At 44.0% G+C, this 26,623-nt stretch overlaps 1 protein-coding gene across 2 annotated transcripts in view; it reads right to left on the reverse strand.

Annotated features, from left to right (window-relative positions):
* The window catches only part of MRTFA (myocardin related transcription factor A), a 194,766-nt gene that overhangs the window by 96,094 nt on the left and 72,049 nt on the right, over positions 1–26,623 (reverse strand). For both annotated transcript variants that reach the window (XM_077278872.1, XM_077278874.1), the window contains exon 3: positions 24,440–24,505. In XM_077278872.1, coding sequence (XP_077134987.1) covers positions 24,440–24,505 — 66 coding nt within the window. The remainder of the gene's footprint in view (positions 1–24,439; positions 24,506–26,623) is intronic.

Consider the following 26,623-nt stretch of genomic DNA (forward strand, 5'->3'; position numbering starts at 1 on the left):
ACACGTGCTTTGCATGGCTCAAGTCCTCAAACTAGTGGTACAGCATTTTACCAGTCCAGCCAATATCCTGGCCTGGGTGACCTGCTCCAGAAAGCACGAAAGCTGTGTGCTCATTTCCGCCATTCGCACCCTCTGCTCATCGACTTGCATCGATACAGAGGTCTTTGTTCATGCCAGTTAACAGGTTGATCTGCAGTGTGCCCACACGGTGGAATTCCACTCTGCACATGTTGCAGCGACTGTGGCAGCAGAAACAAGCCCTGATGCAGTATGTCATGTCGTATAGCCTGGGCCAACGCAGTATGGAGGTGGCGCATATCACGTTTACAGAGTGGGCACAGATGAAGGACCTCTGCATCCTTCTGCACAGTTTTGAAATGGCTACGAAGATGGTTAGTGCTGACGATGCCGTCATCAGCATCACTATTCCGGTCATTTATATCCTGGAGCAGACTTTGAATAGCCTGCGGGAGGAGATGGTGGTCCCAGAATAAGAGGAGGAAGCAGAGGAGGATTCAGAAGGGATAACATTGTCTCTAAGTTCAAGACTGTCGTCACACAGGCGGATGCCAAGGGAGGGTGGATTACTGCGATTGAGGGGGGCTGTTGATGATAACAGAGACTTATCGAAGGTGCAAGATCTGAGAAACAAATGGAGGTGGAAGAAGTGATGGACGATCAACTATCAGATGAAGAGGATAATCCTCCTCTCTTTGGTTTTCGGGGTTGGGGGGAGAGGACGGAGGAAACGAGCCTCATTGTTACCCAGCTACCAACACAGCATGGGCTCAGACCTCATGGTAGGGGCTGACATATGAGTGCCTTCTTCCTGTATTATCTGCAATATGATCCCCTTATAGTAATGATTAGGAATAATGCTGACTGCTGGGTTGCCACTTTATTAGATCCACTCATTAAAAAGGAGGACTTGAGTCACCATATACAACCCCTGGCAAAAATTATGGAATCACCGGCCTTGGAGGATGTTCATTCAGTTGTTTAATTTTGTAGAAAAAAAGCAGATCACTGACATGGCACAAAACTAAAGTCATTTCAAATGGCAACTTTCTGGCTTTAAGAAACACAAAGAAATCAAGAACAAAAAATATGGTAGTCAGTAATAGTTACCGTATTTTCCGGCGTATAAGATGACTTTTTAACCCCTAAAAATTGTCCCAAAAGTCGGGGGTCGTCTTATACGCCAGGTACGGCATGTGCAGGGAGCGATCCTGGATGTTCCCAGGGTCTGAAGGAGAGGAGACTCTCCTTCAGGCCCTGGGATCCATATTCATGTTAAAAATAAAGAATAAAAATAAAAAATATGTATATACTCACCCCTCCGAGAAGCCTGGCTGTCACGACTGCAAGAGTCAGCCTCCGTTCCTAAGAATTGCAGAGCATGAAGGACCTTCGAAGACATCACGGTCAGGTGACTGGTCACATGAGCGGTCACGGACCAATCACAGGCCAGTCACCTGACCGTGACGTCATCGAGGGTCCTTCATGCTCTGCAATTCTTAGGAACGGAGGCAGACGCTTGCAGTCGTGACAGCCAGGCATCTCGGAGGGGTGAGTATATACATATTTTTTATTTTTATTCTTTATTTTTAACATGAATATGGATCCCAGGGCCTGAAGGAGAGTCTCCTCTCCTTCAGACCCTGGGAACCACACGCCGTATAAGATGACTGGGCGAATAAGATGACCTCCGTATTATACAGCGGGCATATCCCAAATTCCATATTTTATATGGAAAAGTTGGGGGTCGTCTTATACGCCCAGTCGTCTTATACACCAGAAAATACGGTACTTTTTTTAACAAAGCATAGGGAAAAAAATTATGGAATCATTCAATTCTGAGGAAAAAATTATGGAATCATGAAAAACAAACAAGCAAAAAACACTCAAACATCACTAGTATTTTGTTACACCACCTCTGGCTTTTATAACAGCTTACAGTCTCTGACGCATGGACTTAATGAGTGTCAAACAGGACTCTTCATCAATTTGGGTACAACTTTCTCTGATTGCTGTTGCCAGATCAGCTTTGCAGGTTGGATCCTTGTCATGAACCATTTTCTTCAACTTCCAACAAAGATTTTCAATTGGATTGAGATCCGGAATTATTTCCAGGCCATGACATTGACCTTATGTGTCTTTTTTCAAGGAATGTTTTCACAGTTTTTGCTCTATGGCAGGATGCATTATGATCTTGAAAAATGATTTCATCATCCCAAAACATCCTTTCAATTGATGGGATAAGAAAAGTGTCCAAAATATCAACATAAACTTGTGCATTTATTGAAGATGTAATGACAGCCATCTCCCCAGTGCATTTTCCTGACATGCAGCCCTATATCAACAATGACTGTGGAAATTTGCATATTCTCTTCAGGCAGTCATCTTAATAAATCTCATTGGAACGGCACCAAACAAAAGTTCCAGGATCATCACCTTGCCCAATGGAGATTCATGATTCATCACTGAATATGACTTTCATCCAGTCATCCACAGTCCACGATTGCTTTTCCTTACCCCACTGTAACCTTGTTTTTCATGTTTAGGTGTTAATGATGGCTTACGTTTAGCTTTTCTGTATGTAAATCCCATTTCCTTTAGGCGGTTTCTTACAGTTCGGTCACAGACGTTGACTCCAGTTTCCACCCATTCGTTCCTCATTTGTTTTGTTGTGCATTTCCTGTTTTGGAGACATATTGCTTTAAGTTTCCGGTCTTGACTCTTTGATGTCTTCCTTGGCCTACCAGTATGTTTGCCTTTAACAACCTTCCCATGTTGTTTGTATTTGGTCCAGATTGTAGACACAGCTGACTGAACAACCAACATCTTTTACAACATTGCGTGATGATTTACCCTCTTTTAAGAGTTTGATAATCCTCTCCTTTGTTTCAATTGACATCTCTCGTGTTGGAACCATGATTCATGTCAGTCCACTTGGTGCAACAACTCTCCAAGGTGTGATCACTCCTTTTTAGATGTAGACTATTGAGCAGATCTAATTTGATGCAGGTGTTATTTTTGGGTATGAAAATTTACAAGGGTGATTCCATATTTTTTTCCTCAGAATTGAGTGATTCCATAATTTTTCCCCTATGCTTGGTTAAAAATAAGTAACCATTACTGACTACCACATTTTTTGTTCTTCATTTCTTTTATTGTTTCTTAAAGCCAGAAAGTTGCCATTTGAAATGACTCTAGTTTTGTGCCATGTGTGTGATCTGCTTTTTTTCTACAAAATTAAACAACCGAATGAACATCCTCCAAGGCTGGTGATTCCATAATTTTTGCCAGGGGTTGTATTATGAAATTAAATTTTATTTATACAAAAAAGATTTTTTGTAGATATACAGACTATACACAAATCGTAAAAAAAAAAAATAAATAATAATTATATATATATATATATATATATATATATATATATATATATTTATAGAGAGAGATAGAGAGAGAGAGAGAGAGAGAGAGAGAAATTAGGAACAGCACAAAGGGTGCAAAGCCTCCAAACAACCTGTCCACTGATTGTCCCAAGTCCATACAATTCAAAAAAGCAGGCAGCACTCCATATCCTGTCTGGGCAATGTTTCGGCTCCAAATGAGCCTTTCTCAAGCAATGGGTGTATTTCCATAATGCATATATATAGGTAATTCAACATTCCTTAATTACAACCAATCATACAATATAAATACAATAATTTCATGTGCCATAGTTCCAAGTGCATTACAAGTTATTTTCCCTTATTACGTTTTTTATAAAGTGCATCAGTGCCAATGGTGTCCTGTGTTCATGTGCTCACATAAAAACTGACCTCTTATCAAACTGATTACTGTCCATCTATTCATTAAATTATTAATATACATTTTCCTAACCCCCAGAAAGACATGCCGTTAATGGAGGACAATACAATTGCTTCTCAGCGTTCTAATGCATCTACTGCGCATGTCCACGCGCGTCATAGTCATGTGTTGGATTGGAGGCCAATCAGATGCCTTGTTTGGCATCCATAACAGAGCGCATATGCGCTGCATATCGCCATCTTTGTTGTGGCACAACAGTTTACTGCACTTGTCTAAGCGCGTCATCGCTTAAGTGATGATTAAAAGATCAAACACTTACGTTGTGTAGTAAATACAGAAGAGCGCAGGCGTACTAACACCACACACATCGCCATCTTTAATCTAGCATACTGATTTAACTCTCAGGCTACTTTCACACTAGCGTCGTGCACTGCACGTCGCTAGGCGTAGTTTTGCAGAAAAAAACGCATCCTGCAAAAGTGCTTGCAGGATGCGTTTTTTCTCCATACTTTTATTAGCGACGCAGTGCGACGCATTGCCACACGTCGCAACCGTCGTGCGACGGTTGCGTCGGACCGTCGCCACCAAAAAACGTTGCTTGTAACGTTTTTTGGTGCGTCGTCTGCAGCATTTCCGACCGCGCATGCGCGGCCGGAACTCCGCCCCCGCCTCCCCGCACCTCACAATGGGGCAGCGGATGCGTTGGAAAACTGCATCCGCTGCCCCCGTTGTGCGGCGCATTCACAGCTAGCGTCGGTGCGCCGCAACGTCGCATAGCGACGTGCAGTGCACGACGCTAGTGTGAAAGTAGCCTTATCCTGCAGCGCATAATACCTCTGCATTGTTCAATCTACAGCTGCTTAGGGCATATACTGCCGTGTAGACACTTCTTAATGCATAATCCCGTCCTGACACTCCGGACATAGCCCTCTTCAGGCCATCACCCAGGGGTCAACCAGTGTCCAAAAGTTGCAATTAACCCCTCCAGGTCAAAATGCCTCAATTTGCAACTACCGTAAAGCGGTTGCATACTTGTCCCGGCTAGTCACCAAATATTGAACAAGCAATATGAAGCAAATAATTCTTTACAATTTATTTATTGGCCTTCAATCCATACATAAATACACAAATTTTTAATAGAGAAATTTTTAAGTATTCCATTATTCATTACATGATTTTTTTTTATCTTATATGATTTTTTTTTTCAGAATTTTTTGGTAAAGTTTTTTATGTCCACCATATTCGCATGTCACCCCAGGACGGCATACAATGTTTCTGGACAGCAAGAGCACCTAAACAAAACAAATTTATAAAATTAGAGATACACATAATTAATAAATAATATAGTGCCCCTAAATTTAAAACAACAGTAAAATACTGCTATTCCCGGATACTACCAACACTGTATATAAACGAAAAAACATTCCTAAATAATTGAATGAATATATATATATATATATATATATATATATATATATATATATATATATATATATATATATATATATATATATCTCTATCTATCTATCTATCTATCTATCTATCTATATATATATATATATATATATCTATATATATAATTGTCTAAGGGTTTTTCCGTCTGTCTGTCTGTCCCGTTTATTCATTTGCTGATTGGTCGAGGCCGCCAGGCCTCGACCAATCAGCGACGGGCACAGCATGGCGACGATGATGTCATAATGGAAATCCCGCGTCTCTGATTGGCAATATTGCAAATTCGGCGAACCTAATCCGAATCGAACAGTGAAATACATACGCTACTTACCTGGTAGCAGTGTTTTTTCAGGAGCCATGACAGCACAACGAGAGAGGGGATCCGCCCTTCAGGGACAGGAAACCTCAGACATAAAAGGGCGGCACCTCACTCCCCCGTCAGTTGGATTACAGAGTACGAAAGGACCTTCTAGGTTAGTAGCACATAAACAATTTTAAAACATGGTACAATTCACCCAGTGAATAAACTTAGGAATTAACTAAAGGAAGTGTCGACCCCAATAAGCAAAGAGGGTAGGGAATATAAGGGTGCTGTCATGGCTCCTGAAAAAACACTGCTACCAGGTAAGTAGCGTATGTATTTATTCAGTCGCCATGACAGCACAACGAGAGACTTTCAGAGAAGTGAAAAGTGACTAGGGAGGGACCACTGCCTCCAGCATCCTTCTCCCAAACGTGAGGTCGGAGGAGCCACCTAGATCTAGTCTATAGTGTCTAAGAAAGGTAGATGGAGAAGACCATGCGGCCGCCTTACAAATGTCTTCAATCAACACCTCTGCTCTCTCTGCCCAGGATGTGGCTACCGCCCGAGTGGAGTGAGCCTTTATACCTTCTGGAATTTCCACGCCACCTGCGGTATAAGCAAGAGATATCGCCTCCCTAATCCATCTGGCTAGTGTATTTTTTGATACCCTAAGCCCTCTCCTAACTCCCTGGTAGGATATAAATAAGGAGTTATCTTTTTTCCAGGTGTCTGTAACTGAAATAGATTCGAGAAGACATCTTCTTACATCTAAACAATGAACTCTATGCTCTTTATCATTAGATGGATTGGAACAAAACGAAGGTAGGACGACCTCTTGTGACCTATGAAATTTTGAAGCAATTTTTGGAAGATAAAGGGGGTCAGGTTTCATAACAACTCTATCTTCCCTAAACTGCATATATGGAGGTTGCCTAGATAATGCCTGCAGATCACTAACCCTTCTTGCGGACGTGAGGGCAACTAAGAGGGCCGTTTTAACCGACAGGATTTTTATCGGGACGGTCTCAATAGGCTCGAACGGGGCTTGTGTTAGAGCTGAGAGCACAAGATTTAGGTCCCATGGTACTATCTTCTGTTTAATAACCGGTCTGGATCTGGTAACCGCCTTAAGGAACCTAGATACCCAGTGATTGCTGGCCAAGTTAGAATTGTATAGCGCCCCCAGAGCTGACACCTGAACTCTGAGGGTGCTAGTGGCTAAGCCCATCTCTAGGCCCCTTTGTAAAAATTCTAAAATTTGAGTAATATCAGGTCTTTGATCAATCTGCGCTCCTGAACTCGATAGAAACCTTCTCCAAACCCTGACATAGATGTTTGTCGTGGAGGCTTTCCTACTCTTAAGCAGTGTATTTATAAGATTTTGAGAAAATCCTTTCCCCTTTAGAAGTGACCTCTCAAATTCCACGCTGTTAGGTGTAAGCTGGCTGCTCGTGGATGCAGGATTGGACCCTCCTGTCTGGTATTTCTGGGAGAATCCATGGCTGGGAAATGGACATGTTCCTCAGCCATGGGAACCACGACCTTCTGGGCCAGAACGGGGCTATTAGGATCACTCGGGCCCTGTCTTCCCGAATTTTCCTCAGAACTATAGGAATTAGGTTTAGAGGGGAAAGGCATAGGCGAGACTGAAGTTCCAGGAGATTAGGAGAGCGTCGACTGCATACGGGTTGTCCCTTGGATTTAGGGAACAGAATTGATGTAGTTTTCTGTTTCCTCGACTGGCAAAGAGATCTATTTCTGAACATCCCCACAAATGTACGATCTGATTGAAGACAGCCGGTTTTAGAGACCAGTCCCCTTGTTTGAGTTCGTTGCGGCTTAAATAATCGGCCATGGTATTGAGTTTTCCCTTTATATGAAGAGCCGTAAGGGAAAGTAGGTGATTCTCGGCCATCTGAAAAATATGATTCGCAACGTCCATTAACGACCCAGACCGCGTACCTCCTTGATGGTTAATATAGGCAACGGTTACCTGGTTGTCAGAGAATAGTCTGACATGTCTACCTTGTAGGGGTATAAGGAACCCATTTAACGCGCGTTCTACCGCTAACAATTCCTTTAGGTTGGAGGATGAGTTTCGTTCAGACTGGGACCACAGACCCTGGATCCAACTACTCTCCCAGTGTGCCCCCCAACCCATGGGGCTAGCATCAGTTGTAATCACTCGTGTTATCTGATTTGTCCAGGGTACCCCTCTACGAAGATTCGGTATGTGTGTCCACCAATTAAGAGAATTAGTGGTCTCAGCGGATAGAGAAAATTTACTATCGAGATTAGCCCCCAACCGACGAAAATTATGTAGAACATCCCACTGCAGAGATCTGGAGTGAAACTGTGCCCAGAGAACCGCCGGAATACAAGAAGTAAGAGAACCCAAAAGTGACATCGCTCCTCTTAAGGAGACTACGGGATTATTAATCGCTTTGGTGGCAAGCCGATGAATACTGTTCACTTTTCAGTCCGGCAGGCGACATTCCTGCTGACCCGAGTCTATGATAAGATCTAAAAACTCCTGTGATTTTAAGGGCTGCAGACGCAACTTCTTGAGATTAATAACCCAACCTAAGTTATGTAATGCTGTTATCACCTTCCCCAACTGGTCCTTACAATGTGATTCTGAACGTCCCACAATCAACAAATCATCTAGGTAGGGAATTATTAATATGTTTTGTTCGTGAAGGTGTGCCATAACCTCTACCATGATCTTAGTGAAAACACGGGGTGCAACTGCAACACCAAAGGGGAGTGCCTGATATTGGAAGTACTCTACCGTGCCGGCAATTGAAACCGCCACCCTGAGAAAACGCTGATGATTTACATGTATTGGGACATGATAATAGGCGTCTTTCAGATCTAAGACAACCATGAAGCAATCGTGAAAGAGAAGCTTTATTGCCATTTTCACAGATTCCATTTTAAAGGATGGGATCAGCAAGAATTCATTCAGGCCTTTTAGATTGATGATGGTACGATACGACCCATCAGGTTTTTTAATCAGGAATAAAGGGGAATAAAACCCCTTACCTCGCTCTTCCATGGGTACTCTAATCAGAACCCTTTTTTGTTGGAGATCCCGGACTTCTGACTCCAGTGCCAATTGTTCTGCAGGAGAAGAACGGATGCGGGTTAATTTATAAATTTGTCCTGAGGGATGTGATGGAACTCGAATTTTAAACCCTCTTTAATGATACTGAGAATCCATGGACTATTGGTGATCTTCAACCAGGCCGGGTAGTAGGCCAAAAGCCTACCGCCCACCTGGGCCGCCAGTCATTGAGGTTTTTTAGAGTCCCGAGAGGAGTTAAACATGTATCCTCTACCTCTTCTTCTGTTGGAGTTATATCTGGTCGATTCTCTATTCGAATCTCTGTCAGATCTTCGGCGATAAGACCACCCTCTGTTGTAATCCCACCTATAAAAGGGTTTTCTCAAAAGAAGGAATCGCTTTTTACTGTCACCCGCCTTTTCTAGCAATTTATCCAGCACCGGACCAAACAAATAAACCCCTTCACAGGGGATGCCACATAGCTTTGATCTGGCCTGTAGGTCTCCTGGCCAACATTTTATCCACAGTGCTCTACGGGCTGCGTTTGATAAGGCTGAGGACCTTGCGGCCAGCGTAACAGAATCCGCTGACGCATCCGAAAGGAAGGCTGCTGCATCCTGAATAATGGACATAGAGGATAGGATCTCATCTCTAGGAACCTTATCCTTGAGTTGGTCTTCCAGGTGGCCCAGCCACACCATCAATGACCGGGCTGTGCAAATGGCTGCAATTGCCGGCCTCAGGGAACCCGCTGACGTTTCCCATGCTCCTTTAAGGAACACATCGGCTTTCCTATCAAGCAGGTCCTTTAGATTCCCTAAATCCTCAAATGGGAGAGAAGTCTTTTTGCACGCTTTGGCCACTGCTGCATCCAATTTCGGGACTTTGTCCCAAGAGGATGAAGCCTCCTCTTCGAAAGTATACCTCCTTTTGAATGCTGGTGGAAGTGACCCCTTCCTTTCGGGTTTCTTCCATTCCTTTGTAATCAGCGACTTGATTTTATCTACCACAGGAAAAACCCTTCGGGATTTACGATATATGCCCTTGAACATTATGTCCTGGATGGAACATTCCGACTGGGTCTCTTCAATCCCCATAGTGTTGTTGACGGCCTTGACTAGGTGATTAATCCTATCCAGTGACAGACAGGCTCGGCTAGATTCTATGTCCTCTGATGATGAAGATGAGGGAAGAGAATCCGAGCTCGCACCCCCTGTCTCTGAATCCACATCTGAGGCTGGGGATGAAATTTCCTTCCTCTTTTTGGAAACTGACTTGCGAGACCTGGACCTCATGGAATCTCTGACCTCCTGTTTAACCATGTACTTGAGCGTAGACGTAAGGTCAGGGGCCTCCTCCTCAATTAAACGCTGTATGCAGGATCTGCACAACTTCTTATTATGTCCATCTGGAAGTGGCTCCGCACACATGGCACACTCCCTATGCTTGGACTTGGAAACACATTTCCTCCCCTAATAAGGAGAGAGGGAATACAAGGAGGGACAGCAATCAGAAAGCGTACTTTCACGTAGCTCACTTCTTAGCCGGTGAATCCTTACGGCCCGATTTCTGAGCCGCTTTAGCTCCACCAGCGCGACTACTGCCACTAGAACGTCGCTAGGAGCTACTCAGAGACTTTCCTGTCTGAGGCTGCTCAAGTGGATGCTGCTGTTCGCCGCACAGCTGCGGTGTTCCCTCCGGTGACTCCATACTGGAAAAAATGGTCAGGAACACGCAGAGGCCTCTGTGCACCACTTAAATCCATCCCCCTGGGTACCACCCCCGGATGGGGGTCAGCAGGGAAAAATACTCCAGGTGCCGCTGATCGGTACTGCACCGATAGGGTCCGTCCACCGCGAGCCGCGCCCCCATGATGATCCGTGAGAGCGCCGGACACCCTGAGGCCAAAATCCCACCCCTGATGCTGGGCGCCGCTATTAGCCGGAAAATCAGCGCTACCGCGCATGCGCGGCCGTTTCATCATCCCGCGTCACTTTGGTGTTGGTTTGGCAGTGTGGAGGCCAGATCTGATATGTCTGCATGGACCTGATCGGCCTCTATCCGCGCTCGCCTTCCTGGCACTAAGGGAGTGATTCTGTCAATGCTCCAGGTACAGTTTGTCATGTAATGTTATGTAATGTGGTCTGTCCTTTTTTTTTTTTTTCTCACTCTCTATACATTTAGGAGGCCGTAATGGCACAATGTAAATAAAAAACGTAGAGTTAGGACTGCCCCATTATGAGATTGCCGTGAAGTGGCGGGGTAGCTCAAAGAATTGATCAATTATTTGCTAAATATCTCATATTTGAAATACAGTCAGAATTTATTATGTGCATGTGCACTTTAGATAATTAGACCTGCACCATAGGGACCTTACTAACCAGGTATGACGAGCGCCCACCAAAGCAGCCAACCCATTTACCTCGGGCTGCTTCCTCCTGCTGCCACCTACACAAACAGTCCCCCTGCCGTGTGGTGCTTCCATCATCCTGACCAGGCCGAGGTAGGGGACCCCCGCTACCTGTACCGGCCTGTCAGGAGTGGGATAACTTCTTTTCTTCAACCTTCTTCTAAAGGCCTGTCTGAAGAGGTTCCACTGTCAGGGACAGGAAACCAACTGACGGGGGAGTGAGGTGCCGCCCTTTTATGTCTGAGGTTTCCTGTCCCTAAAGGGCGGATCCCCTCTCTCGTTGTGCTGTCATGGCGACTGAATAAATATTCACTCATCTCTATTCAGGAGCCAATCGAGCAGCCCATAAGTAAGTTGCCAGCTTTATTCTTATACTGGGACTGGTAGTAACAGTCTTCTAAGCCACATACACTGACTAGTTTCTAATATACTGAGCCTTCAGTTTCTTTTGTGCTGAACAATGTACAAGTACATCACTATCAGCTGCCTGACAAGATGTGTGGCCATCAAAAGTTCTCTGGTTTTCTAGCACATCGATTAATTATCAGATCATTGAACTAGCTTTGAACAGTTTCCAGGTATTACATGCATCCAGATCAGAAGGTGAACAGTTTTGTCATTTGATTTTTATTAATGAGTTTTTAAAACTCAAGTCTTGATTGGGGGTTTTCTGACATATAGGCCCCTCAGAGACACTTAAAAAAATGAAGCAAAAAGTTAATTTTGTTGAAAAAATTAAAAAGTTACTGCTAAACTTGTAACGCTTTTTTTTTAGCCCAACAAATAAAAAGTTTAATAACAGAGGCCAACACTAAGTAGGTGTGAGGGAGAGCCAGGGCCGTTGTCATAGCTGAGGATTGCGGTACATCGGTGCCCTGGCCTCCCATCACATATATACAGTGTCCATTACTCATCATACCTGGGATTCCAGGTTCAGCACCGTCAGGGTCTCTTCTATGTTGCAAGAGACACTTTTGTTGAGGAGAGCCATAAGATCAAATACTTAATTAACCTCAAGACGTAAGAGATTGAGAGAAGTGACCCATAACGTGTATTGTTTAACTTTACATAAGTTTTCTCAGATCAAAGTGAGACACTAAAGATGGCTGCCATTTCCTGTATCAGAATACCATGTGCTGATATCCAAGATGACGCCCACCCTGATGACCTCATGGATCCACCCACAGTGACGCCCACCCTGATGACCTCATGGACCAACCCACCCTGATGACCTCATGGATCAGCTCATGGACTTGCTCATTGCCCAACCCACTAACCAATGGAATACATCCGATCACTCCCATTTTAGAGCTAACCGAGCCCCCTTACAGGAGATATATAAACTTGTGTTCTGACTAAATAAAGCCCCATGGAGCTGAGCCATAGATTGATCAAGGAGAGTTTACATCTGACTGGGTGTTGTCATATGTTTATTTCTTTAGTGCGCACCTGATCAATATCCATTATGCCAGGAGTAGGCAACTCGAGTGAACATTTTATTAATTAATTGTTCAACCTAACACTTTGTAATCGGTTTTGCATGAATTTAGACAGAGTTCTTTACAGCTTTCAACTGAACAAGTTTACTGACTTCAGAACACAGCACATCCAGTTCTGTTTCAGCATTCACAACACATTTCTAGCAGTACACGTCTTTCTCTTTCCTTGTTTTCTTCCCTTTGTCACTAAGAAAACTCCGGGGTCAGACCGTATCATACGGCTTCTCAGAGTCCTCCTTTTTAGTTCTACCTCAGCTGAGATTCCCTCATCCGTTTCGAACCGGACATGAGGGCATCAGCCCATGAAGCAATACTCCACATGGTGAGCGACCTGCCCGTCTCTACTGCTGTGTTCACCACTGTGTTCCGCTCCGTCTTTTTCACTGACTGTCACTGCTATTCCTGCTGTCACTACTGTAATCTTCCTCCCTGGCCCTGGATGGCTGGGCTTACTACTAAACATTACAGGGTCACTACACCGTTGCCAGGGCTATAGCCCTTCTGGACGTTACAGGTTCCCTGGTCCCAAATGCCTACAACCAGGAAGTCCCCATAACTTACCCACAGTGATTCCTTCTAAGTATTAACCGTTAACTATCTACAGTGCCATTTCCTACACTAGGACATACCCATCTTGTGGCTATAAGTGAGTACTACGCTTTCCCTATTTGAAAGTGAAATACATAACAGCAACAGTTAAACATGACACAGGGTAGGGCAGCACGGTGGCTCAGTGGATAGCACTGCAGCCTTGCAGCTGCTGGAGTCCTGGGTTCAAATCCCATTAAGGACATCTGCAAGTAGTTTGCATGTTCTCCCTGTGTTTGCGTGGGTTTCCTCCGAGTTCTCCAGTTTCCTCCTACAATCCAAAGACATACTGATAAGGAATCTAGTTTGTGAGCCCCATCGTGAACAGCGATGAGGAGGTGTGCAAACTGTAAAGCGCTGCGGAATATGTTAGTGCTATATAAAAATAAAGATTATTATTATCCGTTACCGGGACGAGTAAGAAATGCAAAGGCATAATGCACCCCCTTACATAGACATTAGGTAAATGTTATTTATTAACCATTTTATGCTGAATAACTGTTTTAACAGTTTAACTTTAAAATTCAAGTTTAATAAATTCAATTTCAATAAATGCAAATTATATGATCCTAAATTTCTCACCAACGTAAGGTACAATATGTCACGATAATCATTACCACACAAAGAAACACGTTGGATTGGAAAAATCTGGCATAGTCAAGCAGGTTAAAAGCTGTGGTAATTTTTTTTTTTTTTTTTTTTTTTACTGCAGTTGTGTCTCCAAAAATTTAGCAGCCAAATTCAATTCCCAGTCACCAAATTTTAAAACATGTAATTAAAGCAAAACAAGCCAAAAAGCATTTCAATACAAAACACGTGTCGGGTGCGGTGGGTCCCCTGTAACTACTCCTGAGGTAAATACCTATTACCATGTGATCTTTCACTTTTTTGCTTGCTTAACATATGTCTGACTGATTTACATGTGTGAAACTGGTAGCATTATATAACTTTGACCATTTTCTAATGTGGCAACTGTACCTCGTGAACCACTGAGAGTCCGACTGTGGCGCTGACTGATAATATAAATAATATTTACCTATATCTCCCTATATATTGTTGGCTACCCTAAGTGTTCGGGACCACATTCAGATATTTTTTATCTATATAAGTAGAGACTTTACTAATGTTTGATACTCCGAGTACAAATCTATGCTTATATGTCACCCGGCAGTACCCACCTTATGTCTGTACAGATGGTGCTCTCTTTTTTATGTGATTTTACAAAGTCTTTAACCCCTTCACCCCCAAGGGTGGTTTGCACGTTAATGACCGGGCCAATTTTTACAATTCTGACCACTGTCCCTTTATGAGGTTATAATTCTGGAACGCTTCAACGGATCCTGGTGATTCTGACAATGTTTTCTCGTGACATATTGTACTTCATGATAGTGGTAAAATTTATTTGATATTTCCTGCGTTTATTTGTGAAAAAAATGGAAATTTGGTGAAAATGTTGAAAATTTCGCAATTTTCCAACTCTGAATTTTTATGCAATTAAATCACAGAGATATGTCACACAAAATACTTAATAAGTAACATTTCCCACATGTCTACTTTACATCAGCACAATTTTGGAACCAAAATTTTTTTTTCTTAGGGAGTTATAAGGGTTAAAATTTGACCAGCAATTTCTCACTTTTACAACACCATTTTTTTTTTTAGGGACCACATCTCATTTGAAGTCATTTTGAGGGGTCTATATGATAGAAAATAACAAAATGTGACACCATTCTAAAAACTGCACCCCTCAAGGTGCTCAAAACCACATTCAAGAAGCTTATTAACCCTTCAGGTGTTTCACAGGAATTTTTGGAATGCTTAAATAAAAATGAACATTTAACTTTTTTTCACACAAAATTTACTTCAGCTCCAATTTGTTTTATTTTACCAAGGGTAACAGGAGAAATTGGACCCCAAAAGTTGTTGTCCAATTTGTACTGAGTATGCTGATACCCCATATGTGGGGGGGGACCACCGTTTGGGCGCATGGGAGGGCTCGGAAGGGATGGAGCGCCATTTGGAATGCAGACTTAGATGGAATGGTCTGCAGGCGTCACATTGCGTTTGCAGAGCCCCTAATGTACCTAAACAGTAAAAAAAAAAAAAACACAAGTGACACCATTTTGGAAAGTAGACCCCCTAAGGAACTCATCTAGATGTTTTGTGAGAGCTTTGAACCCCCAAGTGTTTCACTACAGTTTATAACGCAGAGCTGTGAAAATAAATATTTTTTTTTCCACAAAAATTATTTTTTAGCCCCCAATTTTGTATTTTTCCAAGGGTAACAGGAGAAATTGGACCCTAAATATTGTTGTCCAATTTGTCCTGAGTACGCTGATACCTGATATGTGGGGGGGGAACCACCGTTTGAGCATGGCAGAGCTCAGAAGGGAAGGAGCATCATTTGCAATGCAGACTTACATGGAGTGGTCTGCAGGCGTCACATTGCGTTTGCAGAGCCCCTAATGTACCTAAACAGTAGAAACCCCCCACAAGTGACCCAATATTGGAAACAAGACCCCCCCAAGGAACTTATCTAGTTGTGTTGTGAGAACTTTTAACCCCCAAGTGTTTCACTACAGTTTATAACGCAGAGCCATGCAAATAAATATTTTTTTTTCCAAAAAATTATTTTTTAGCCCCTAGTTTTTTATTTTCCCAAGGGTAACAGGAGAAAATGGACCCCAAAAGTTGTTCTCCAATGTGTTCCGAGTACGCTGATACCCCATATGTTGGGGTAAACCCCTGTTTGGGCGCACGGGAGAGCTCGGAAGGGAAGGAGCACTGTTTTACTTTTTCAACGCAGAATTGGCTGGAATTGAGATTGGACGCCATGTCGCGTTTGGAGAGCCCCTGATGTGCCTAAACAGTGGAAGCCCCCCAATTATAACTGAAACCCTAATCCAAACACACCCCTAACCCTAATCCCAACGGTAACACTAACCACACCTCTAACCCAGACACACCCCTAATCCCAACCCTATTCCCAACCGTAAATGTAATCCAAACCCTAACCCTAACTTTAGCCCCAACCCTAACCCTAACTTTAGCCCCAACCCTAAATGTAGCCTTAACCCTAGCCCCAGCCCTAGCCCTAACCCTAGCCCTAACCCTAATGGGAAAATGGAAATAAATACATTTTTTTAATTTTTCCCTAACTAAGCAGGTGATGAAGGGGGGTTTGATTTACTTTTATAGCGGGTTTTTTAGCGGATTTTTATGATTGGCAGCCGTCACACACTGAAAGACGCTTTTTATTGCAAAACAATATTTTTTACGTTACCACATTTTGAGAGCTATAATTTTTCCATATTTGAGTCCACATGACTGTGAGGTCTTGTTTTTTGCGGGACGAGTTGACGTTTTTATTGGTAACATGCTCGGGCACGGGAGATTTTTTGATCGCTTTTTATTCCGATTTTTGTGAGGCAGAATGACCAAAAACCAGCTATTCATGAATTTCTTTTGGGGGAGGCGTTTATACCGTTCCGCGTTTGGTAAAATTGATAAAGCAGTTTTATTTTTCGGGTCAGTATGATTACAGCGATACCTCATTTATATCATTTTTTTATGTTTTGGCGCTTTTATACGATAAAAACTATTTTATAGAAAAAATAATTATTTTGGCATCGCTTTATTCTGAGGACTATAACTTTTTTATTTTTTCGCTGATGATGCTGTATGGCGGCTTGTTTTTTGCGGAACAAGATGACGTTTTCAGCGGTACCATGGTTATTTATATCCGTCTTTTTGATCGCGTGTTATTCCACTTTTTGTTTGGCGGTATGAGAATAAAGCGTTGTGTTTTGTTTTTGTTTTTTTTTTTTACACATGTGGAAAATTTTTATTTTACTTTTTTACTTTGTCCCAGGGGGGGACATCACAGATCGCTGATCTGACAGTTTGCACAGCACTCTGTCAGATCACCGATCTGAGTTCCAGCGCTGCAGGCTTACCATGGCCTGGTCTGCACCCGAAAGTAATCCCTGCAGGACCCGGAAGTAATCCCTGCAGGACCCGGATGCAGCCCCGCGGCCATTTTGGATCCGGGGCCTGCAGGGATTACTTAGTTGCTCCGGGGGTCTCAGGGAAGCCCGCAGGGAGCCCCCTCCCTGCACGATGCTTCCCTGTACGGCCGGCACACCGCGATCATGTTTGATCGTGGTGTGCCGGGGGTTAATGTGCCGGGGGCGGTCCGTGACCACTCCTGGCACATAGTGCCAGATGTCAGCTGCGATAGGCAGCTGACACCCGGCCGCGATCCCCCCAAGAGCGCGGCCGATCGCGCTGGACGTACTATTCCGTCCTTGGGAAGTAGGGCCCACCCCACATGGACGGAATAGTACGTCCAATGGCAGAAAGGGGTTAAAAAAACAGGGCAGGAGACAGGTAAGAAAAACTAAATCTATTCCCTATTCATTTGAAACAGAACAAATACTCACCATATGTATTTGTATAATCTATATCCTGGCTGCTGCATTCACTCACATTCACCGCCCTTGCATAAACTCTTTACACTCCATCCATATTGGCCCCTCTGTCCTCTCCTCTCCTATGTATAGCACTCATGCTCTGTTCACATTGCTTAACAGCGCTGATCCATTCAGTCCCACCATCCAACACAAGAGACGCTCTCACAAATCACTGAACCATCTGCTCACGCTTTCTATCCTCCTTCTCCTAGTTGCTGGAGACATCTCTCCCAACCCCGGCCCCCCATGTTATAGCCAGTCAAACCTCCCAACTGCTACACTCAGAAACCCCTCTAACCTTATTAATATCCCATGCATGCCTTCTGCCTCTTAATTGTGCCCTTTGGAATTCTTGCTCTGTGTGTAATAAACTCTCCTTCATTCATGACTTCTTCCTTTCTAACTCTCTTAATTCTCCTGGCTCTTACTGAAACCTGGATCCAGCAGTCAGACACCACCGCTGCTGCTGCTCTTTCATATGGTGGACTACACTTTTCTCATACCCCAAGATCAGACAACAGAGCAGGTGGAGGCGTTGGTCTGCTCCTTTCACCCAAATGTACCTTCCAAATTATCCCCCAAGTATCCTCACTTGTATTCCCTTCCTTTGAGGTCCATGCTCTCAGACTCTACGTCCCCTTCTCCATGCGAGTGGCGGTGGTGTATCGTCCTCCCGGCCCCTCTCATCAGTTCCTGGATCACTTTGCCACCTGGCTTCCACACTTTCTCTCCTGTGACACCCCCACCCTTATCATGGGTGATTTCAACATCCCCATTGCTTCTCCCCTTTCCCCATCTGCTTCTCACCTTTTATCTCTAACCTCCTCTTTCGGCCTCACGCAGCATACTAACTCTCCAACACATGAAGATGGAAACTCCCTTGACTTGGTCTTCTCCCGGCTTTGCTCAGTGGACGATTTCACAAACTCCTCTCTCCCGCTCTCTGACCACAACCTTCTTCCATTCTCTATCAAGAACTGCCATCCCGCTCAGGTCACCCCCACTTTCCACACTTATAGAAACATACAGGCCATTAACACCCAGAAACCTATGAAGAACTTGCAGTCCTCATTGGCCCCAATCTCCTCCATCTCATGTCCTGATTCTGCTCTGAAGCATTACAATGAAACCCTGCAAAGTGCCCTGGATGAAGCTGCACCTCCTATACATAGAACAACTCAGCACAGACGGCGACAACCGTGGCACACGCTGCAAACACATTTCCTGCAGCGGTGCTCCAGGTGCGCCGAACGTCTGTGGAGAAAATCTTATCTACCCGAAGATTTTATCCATCATAAGTTCATGCTAAAAACATACAACTCTGCCCTTCACCTCTCCAAACAAACCTATTTCAACACCCTGATCACCTCACTGTCAAATAACCCTAAACGTCTCTTTGACACTTTCCAGTCCCTACTCAACCCAAGAGAGCAGGCCCCAACCACGGATCTCCGCGCTGACGATCTGGCTAATTACTTCAAAGAAAAAATTGACCACATTCGACAGGAAATAATCTCCCAATCTCTTCATACCATGCACTGTCCTCCCTCCCCCACTGCATCTAGTTCACTCTCTGACTTTGAACCAGTTACAGAAGAAGTAGTCGGGCTTCTTGCATCTTCTTGCCCGACCACTTGCACCAGTGACCCCATTCCGTCACATCTCCTCCAGTCCCTTTCCCCGGCTGTCACCTCTCACCTAACAAAAATATTCAACCTCTCTCTCACTTCCGGTATTTTTCCCTCCTCATTTAAGCATGCCATCATACATCCATTACTTAAAAAACCATCCCTCGACCAAAACTGTGCCGCTGATTATAGACCTGTCTCTAATCTTCCCTTCATCTCTAAACTCCTCGAACGCCTGGTCCACTCCCGTCTTACCCGCTATCTCTCAGACAACTCTCTTCTCGACCCTCTTCAATCTGGCTTCCGCTCTTTACACTCTACTGAAACTGCCCTCACTAAAGTCTCTAATGACCTACTAACAGCTAAATCTAATGGTCACTACTCCATGCTAATTCTCTTGGATCTCTCCGCAGCATTCGATACTGTGGATCATCAGCTCCTCCTCAATATGCTCCGCTCCATCGGCCTCAAGGACACCGTTCTCTCCTGGTTCTCCTCCTATCTCTCTGACCGATCCTTCACTGTATGTTTTGCTGGTTCCTCCTCCTCTCACCTTCCCCTTACTGTTGGGGTTCCTCAAGGATCAGTCCTAGGCCCCCTCCTCTTCTCTTTGTATACTGCCCCTATTGGACAATCAATAAGTAGATTTGGTTTCCAGTACCATCTCTATGCTGACGACACCCAATTACACACCTCTTCTCCTGTTATCACGCCGACCTTTTTAGAAAACACCAGTGATTGTCTTACCGCTGTCTCTAACATCATGTCCTCCCTCTATCTGAAACTGAACCTGTCAAAAACTGAACTCCTCGTGTTGTCTCCCTCTACTAACCTACCTTTGCCTGACATTGCTATCTCCGTGTGCGGTTCCACCATTACTCCAAAAGCAACATGCCCGCTGCCTTGGGGTCATCCTTGATTCCGAGCTTTCATTCACCCCCCACATCCGATCACTGGCTCGCTCGCTCTTATCTGCATCTCAAAAACATTTCCAGAATTCGCCCTTTTCTTACTTTCGACTCTGCAAAAACTCTTACTGTCTCACTTATTCATTCCCGTCTGGACTATTGTAACTCTCTACTAATCGGCCTCCCTCTTACCAAACTCTCCCCTCTCCAATCTGTCCTGAATGCTGCAGCCAGGATCATATTCCTCACCAACCGTTACACCGATGCCTCTACCTTGTGCCAGTCATTACACTGGCTACCCATCCACTCCAGAATCCAGTACAAAACTACTACCCTCATCCACAAAGCACTCCATGGCTCAGCACCACACTACATCTCCTCTCTGGTCTCAGTCTACCACCCTACCCGTGCCCTCCGCTCCGCTAATGACCTCAGGTTAGCATCCTCAATAATCAGAACCTCCCACTCCCGTCTCCAAGACTTTACACGTGCTGTGCCGATTCTTTGGAATGCACTACCTAGGTTAATACGAATAATCCCCACAGTTTTAAGCGTGCCCTAAAAACTCATTTGTTCAGATTGGCCTACCGCCTGAACGCATTAACCTAACGATCCCTGTGTGGCCTATCATAAAAGAAAAAAACATAATCAGGTTCCTCGCATCATGTTCTCATACACTTTATGCAGTTAATAGCCCTCTGTGTCTGTACTGGTACACACTTAGGCAGTTAACTGGTTCATGCAGCTTTACATGAACACCCGAGCCTTACACTATGGCCGGTCCAAATAACTAAAGCAATTGTTACCATCCACCTCTCGTGTCTCCCCTTTTCCTCATAGTTTGTAAGCTTGCGAGCAGGGCCCTCATTCCTCCTGGTATCTGTTTTGAACTGTGATTTCTGTTATGCTGTAATGTCTATTGTCTGTACAAGTCCCCTCTATAAGTTGTAAAGCGCTGCGGAATATGTTGGCGCTATATAAATAAAATTATTATTATTATTATTAAACTTTATATACTTTTAAACATATACTTTGGCTCTGTGTAAAGCTTTTCCCCCCAACTTTTTTGGATTTTCTATGCTATGTTTGCTTTATGGCCACAAAAAACAAAGGATAATTAGCTCAGTGTACAATTAGCTCAGGAACCAATCATCACAGATATGACATATATGCAAATTAGAAAAAAAAACATGTTCAAGCGTGGCAAACTCCTTTGTGCTTTTTTTATTAAATTTGACGTGAGTCATCAAGATTTTGAAGTTTTTCTGTGAGATGTTTTGCCCACAAAAAACTATGACTGATTCTTCAAGACCAGCAATGTTTGTTCATGTCAGTCTAAATGAGGGGACATGTTGGAGTCAGCCACTGAGAGACAGCTGATTGACTATGGAAATCCATGCACCATGGAAGACCATGTGCACCACTGATGCATCCTTCTCCTAATGGAAGGATGACTTGCTCTCAATTCACTGCTAAAAATCGGTCTTCAGTGAATACAGGTTTTCAGCTTGCTGAGGTATCAGATAAGAGTTGAAGCTCATAAATGTCTATGGAACATTAAAAAAACTAAGCACTGTGTGGTAATCAACACAGGAGGATAATTTATTACAAAATGATTTATGCAAGCTGGAGGCTTGGGCTGAGAAATGGTGATTGAAGTTTAATGCATATCAATTATGATGAGCGAGTGTACTCGTTGCTCAGATTTTCCCGAGCACGCTTGGGTGGTCTCCGAGTATTTGTGACTGCTCGGAGATTTAGTTTTAGTCTCCGCAGCTGCATGATTTGGGACTGTTAGACAGCTTGATTACATGTGGGGATTCCCTAGCAACAACCCCCACATGTACTCAGGCTGGCTAGCAGCCGTAAATCATGCAGCTGCGGAGACTGAAACTAAATCTCCGAGCACTAACAGATACTCGGAAACCACCCAAGCGTGCTAGGAAAAATCTGAGCAACGAGTACACTCGCTTATCATTAATATCAATATAAGGTCATGCATTAGGGCTGGGGACATATAATGTATGTGCTAAATGGTTAACAGTCACTGAACAAGACTTGGGTGTATGAGTGGACATTAAACTCAATATTAGTGACCAGTGCCAGGCAGCTGCTATCAAGGCAAATAAAATCATGGGATGCATTAAAGAGGCTCAGATGCTCATAACTAGAACATAGTTTGTCTCTATACAAGTCCCTAGTGCGGCCACGGCATATTCTAGAGTCAGAAACTGTACAGAGTATTCTAAGGACATAGCTGAGCAGGTGCAGAGCAGAGCGACCAAGGTTATTAATGGAATGGGGGGACTACAATATCAAGACAGGTTATCAAACTTGGCACTATTCAGTCTGTAAAAATGAAGGCTTAGGGGCGATAAGATAACAACGTACAAATATATCAGGGGACACTACAGACAAGGTGAAATCTAGAGGAAAAAAGGTTCAATCATCAAAGATGCAGATACTTTACTGTAAGAGCAGTGAGATTATGGAACTCTCTGCCACATTATGTTGTAATGGTTGATTTACTAAAATAGTTCAAGGAGGGCCTGGATGCCTGTCTTAGAAAATAAATTATTACAGGTTATGGGAAGTTGATCCAAGGAACTAGTCTTGATTGCCGTGTGGCGTTGAGCAGGAATCTTTCCCCTAATATGGGGCAATTTGCTTCCCTATGTTGGACAGTCATTTATAGGACATTTCATAACTTTCCCAAATTATTATAAAAAAAAATACATCAAATCCCACACTGAACCCAATTCATTATATATTTTAAGAGTCCGAGTTGCTCCATTTTATACGGACGCCAACTCAGACGCCACCAAAATAGACACAGACTCCACAACCCTAGTGCAGGGACACCTGCTGACCGCTCCAGGTAATCCGACACTCATCGGTCGCAATACGTCAAATTTTGAAAAAACCGGGTCCAGCGACTGATGCTGCCGGATCCGTTGTTTCTCATAGACTTGTATTAGCAATGGATGGGCTCACGTTTCATCTGTTGTTCGCAGGATCATTCAAAAATTGTTTGTCTGGCGGTTGGAGACAACGGACAGAGTAACGTTTTTTGTGTCTGTCGAAAAAACGGACAGCAGCAGATCCCAGCCAGGCCAGGCTGTGACACAAAGCAAGACACCCAGCGAGGCCAGGCTGTGACACAAAGCAGGACACCCAGCGAGGCCAGGCTGTGACACAAAGCAGGACACCCAGCGAGGCCAGGCTGTGACACAAAGCAGGACACCCAGCGAGGCCAGGCTGTGACACAAAGCAGGACACCCAGCGAGGCCAGGCTGTGACACAAAGCAGGACACCCAGCGAGGCCAGGCTGTGACACAAAGCAGGACACCCAGCGAGGCCAGGCTGTGACACAAAGCAGGACACCCAGCGAGGCCAGGCTGTGACACAAAGCAGGACACCCGGCGAGGCCAGGCTGTGACACAAAGCAGGACACCCAGCGAGGCCAGGCTGTGACACAAAGCAGGACACCCAGCGAGGCCAGGCTGTGACACAAAGCAGGACACCCGGCGAGGCCAGGCTGTGACACAAAGCAGGACACCCAGCGAGGCCAGGCTGTGACACAAAGCAGGACACCCAGCGAGGCCAGGCTGTGACACAAAGCAGCACACCCAGCGAGGCCAGGCTGTGACACAAAGCAGGACACCCAGCGAGGCCAGGCTGTGACACAAAGCAGGACACCCGGCGAGGCCAGGCTGTGACACAAAGCAGGACACCCAGCGAGGCCAGGCTGTGACACAAAGCAGGACACCCAGCGAGGCCAGGCTGTGACACAAAGCAGGACACCCAGCGAGGCCAGGCTGTGACACAAAGCAGGACACCCAGCGAGGCCAGGCTGTGACACAAAGCAGGACACCCAGCGGTGCCAGGCAAAGCAGGACACCCAGTGTAGAATGTAGAATTTTGTCTTCAGTTTGTCTTTCAGATTACTATAACCAGACTCAGACCAAATTTCCTTGAAAGCCTTTTCGCATAGGTAGGCTACAAGTTGGATTTAAAAAATAAAAGCAAAAGTAAGCCAGACACTATTTTCCTAACGAGACAATGTAATATATCAAACAATAGACAGTAATAGACAAACATTAATACAATTAATGCAATTGATAATAAAATGGTTAGTTATTAATCTGGTTATATGCTCAGCATAGTTACATTTAAAAAAATTATATAAAAACAAACAGTCTTCCACTTTACGCAGTAGAACTTGTTACATAAATTAATTAAAACGGAGGGAAGTCGAGTTTATTAAGCAAACGCTTTCCTGATAACAGACTTACGTGGCATTATTCCTTGGTTCACCAACTCTTCCCTCGTCCGCCTCTGTTGGAGCTTCAGCTGTAACACTATAGGAGAAAAAAGAACTCTTAGTTCCACCATCACCCAAGACCTCTGAATATTCTGTAGTTTTAGCAGCAATGAGTTCCCCACCCTCTCAGATAGCAGAAGTGGATCTGATCACAGCAGTGTTGCAGTTTCCGTAATTTTGGGTGCTGAAGGAAGTTGCTTGTGGTATTTTAGAACAAGATAAATGAACACTATATTCTAGCTCTACTACTGTGTAAACACGATAGGATCCTTTTTAAGAGCTAGTACTAGTAGAAATATATTTTAAGACCTTCAGTATACATTATAATATTTAAAAAAAAAAAAGCTGATGATAATGTACTCAGGTCTATCTGGGAAGCAAGAAGCGTTGCAAAAAAAAACAAAACATGTTTTCTCAAGTGAACATATTGTTCTATGCTTTTAGTTCTCTGCATGGTCCATACTGTCTATGGAGTGTGTATGATGCAGCAGGACACTTGACAACTGCTGGATACAAATTGCAGTTCAGCATTAGTGTGGCTGATGGGGAACTACGGCTCTGGGATACACGAATAGACATTGGTGGGTGCGGCCTCTAGGTATCAAACATTTACCCCATTATACGGATTACAATGATATCTGGGTGATGAAATCCATCTCGTGGTTGTGGTTAAATCTTTATTTTCAGTTTTGAGTTAATGATTTGCCCGTGCTCGGGGGCGGCCTGTGGGGGGCTTCTTGTGGTGCTCCGAATAGGTATTCATGTGTATGGGCTTCTGACCGGTCACCGCTTCTGACAAGCCTACTGAAACAGACTAAGGGACTTTTTAACACTTAGGAAGCCTTTGCAGGTGTTTTTTGTTAATTATTCTAATTTACTGAGAAAATGGCTTTTGGGTTTTCATTGGCTGTAAGCAATAATCATCAACATTAACAGAAACACTTGAAATAGATCACTGTTTGTAATGACTATATAATATACGAGTTTCACGTTTAGTATTGAAGAACTGAAATAAATTAACTTGTTGATGATATTCTAATTTTGTGAGAAGCTCCTGTATAAAGACTCCCAGCTATTGGGTGGGGGCATTTCCAGAGTGTGCACATTGCCCCTTTAGGGATCGGGGAGCATGCGCGTGGTCTAGGTGTGCCGCTGGGAGACCTGTGTGGTATGCGCAGGCCCAGAGCAACAGGAAGTTACAGCATGGAACAGGGACACCGTCGTGTGGCCGGGGCGGTGAGTTTGTTGGTGTCCTTGCCCGGAGAGGGACACACAGGGACGTTTTGAAATTATCCTTCTTGGTAGAATTTTTTTTACATGATAAAAAGTCTCCATTTTAACAGAACGTTCAGACTTTTTTTTTTTACACATACACATTTATATCTGGAACAGGCGACTGCATTTGGTTGACGTGTATGTTTACAATATACACTACCGTTCAAACGTTTAGGGTCACCAAGACAATTTTTTGTTTTCCATGAAAACGCATACTTTTATTAATCCAATGAGTTGCCAGATGAATTGAAAATCTAGTCGAGACATTGACAGGTTCGAAAAAAAGATTTTTATTTGAAATAATAATTTTCTCCTTCAAACTTTGCTTTCGTCAAAGAATGCTCCCTTTGCAGCAATTACAGCATTGCAGACCTTTGGCATTCTAGCAGTTAATTGCTGAGGTAATCTGGAGAAATTTCACCCCATGCTTCCAGAAGCCCCAGCCACAAGTTGGTTTGGCTTGATGGGCACTTTTTGAGCACCGTACGGTCAAGCTGCTCCCACAACAGCTGAATGGGGTTGAGATCTGGTGACTGTGCTGGCCACTGGTGACTGTGCTGGCCACTCAGATAGAATACCAGCTGCCTGCTTCTTCCCTAAATAGTTATTGCATAATTTGGAGGCGTGCTTTGGGGCATTGTCCTGTTGTAGGATGAAATTGGCTCCAATCAAGCGCTGGCCACAGGGTATGGCATGGCGTTGCAAAATGGAGTGATAACCTCCCTTATTCAAAATCCCTTTTACCTTGTACAAATCTCCCACTTTACCAGCACCAATGCAACCCAGACCATCACATTACCTCCACCATGCTTGACAGATGGCGTCAGGCACTCTTCCTGCATCTTTTCAATTGTTCTGCATCTCACAAATGTTCTTCTGT

This window comes from Ranitomeya variabilis, chromosome 8 (genome assembly GCF_051348905.1).
Source record: "Ranitomeya variabilis isolate aRanVar5 chromosome 8, aRanVar5.hap1, whole genome shotgun sequence".
In the NCBI taxonomy this organism is placed as follows: Eukaryota; Metazoa; Chordata; class Amphibia; order Anura; family Dendrobatidae; genus Ranitomeya; species Ranitomeya variabilis.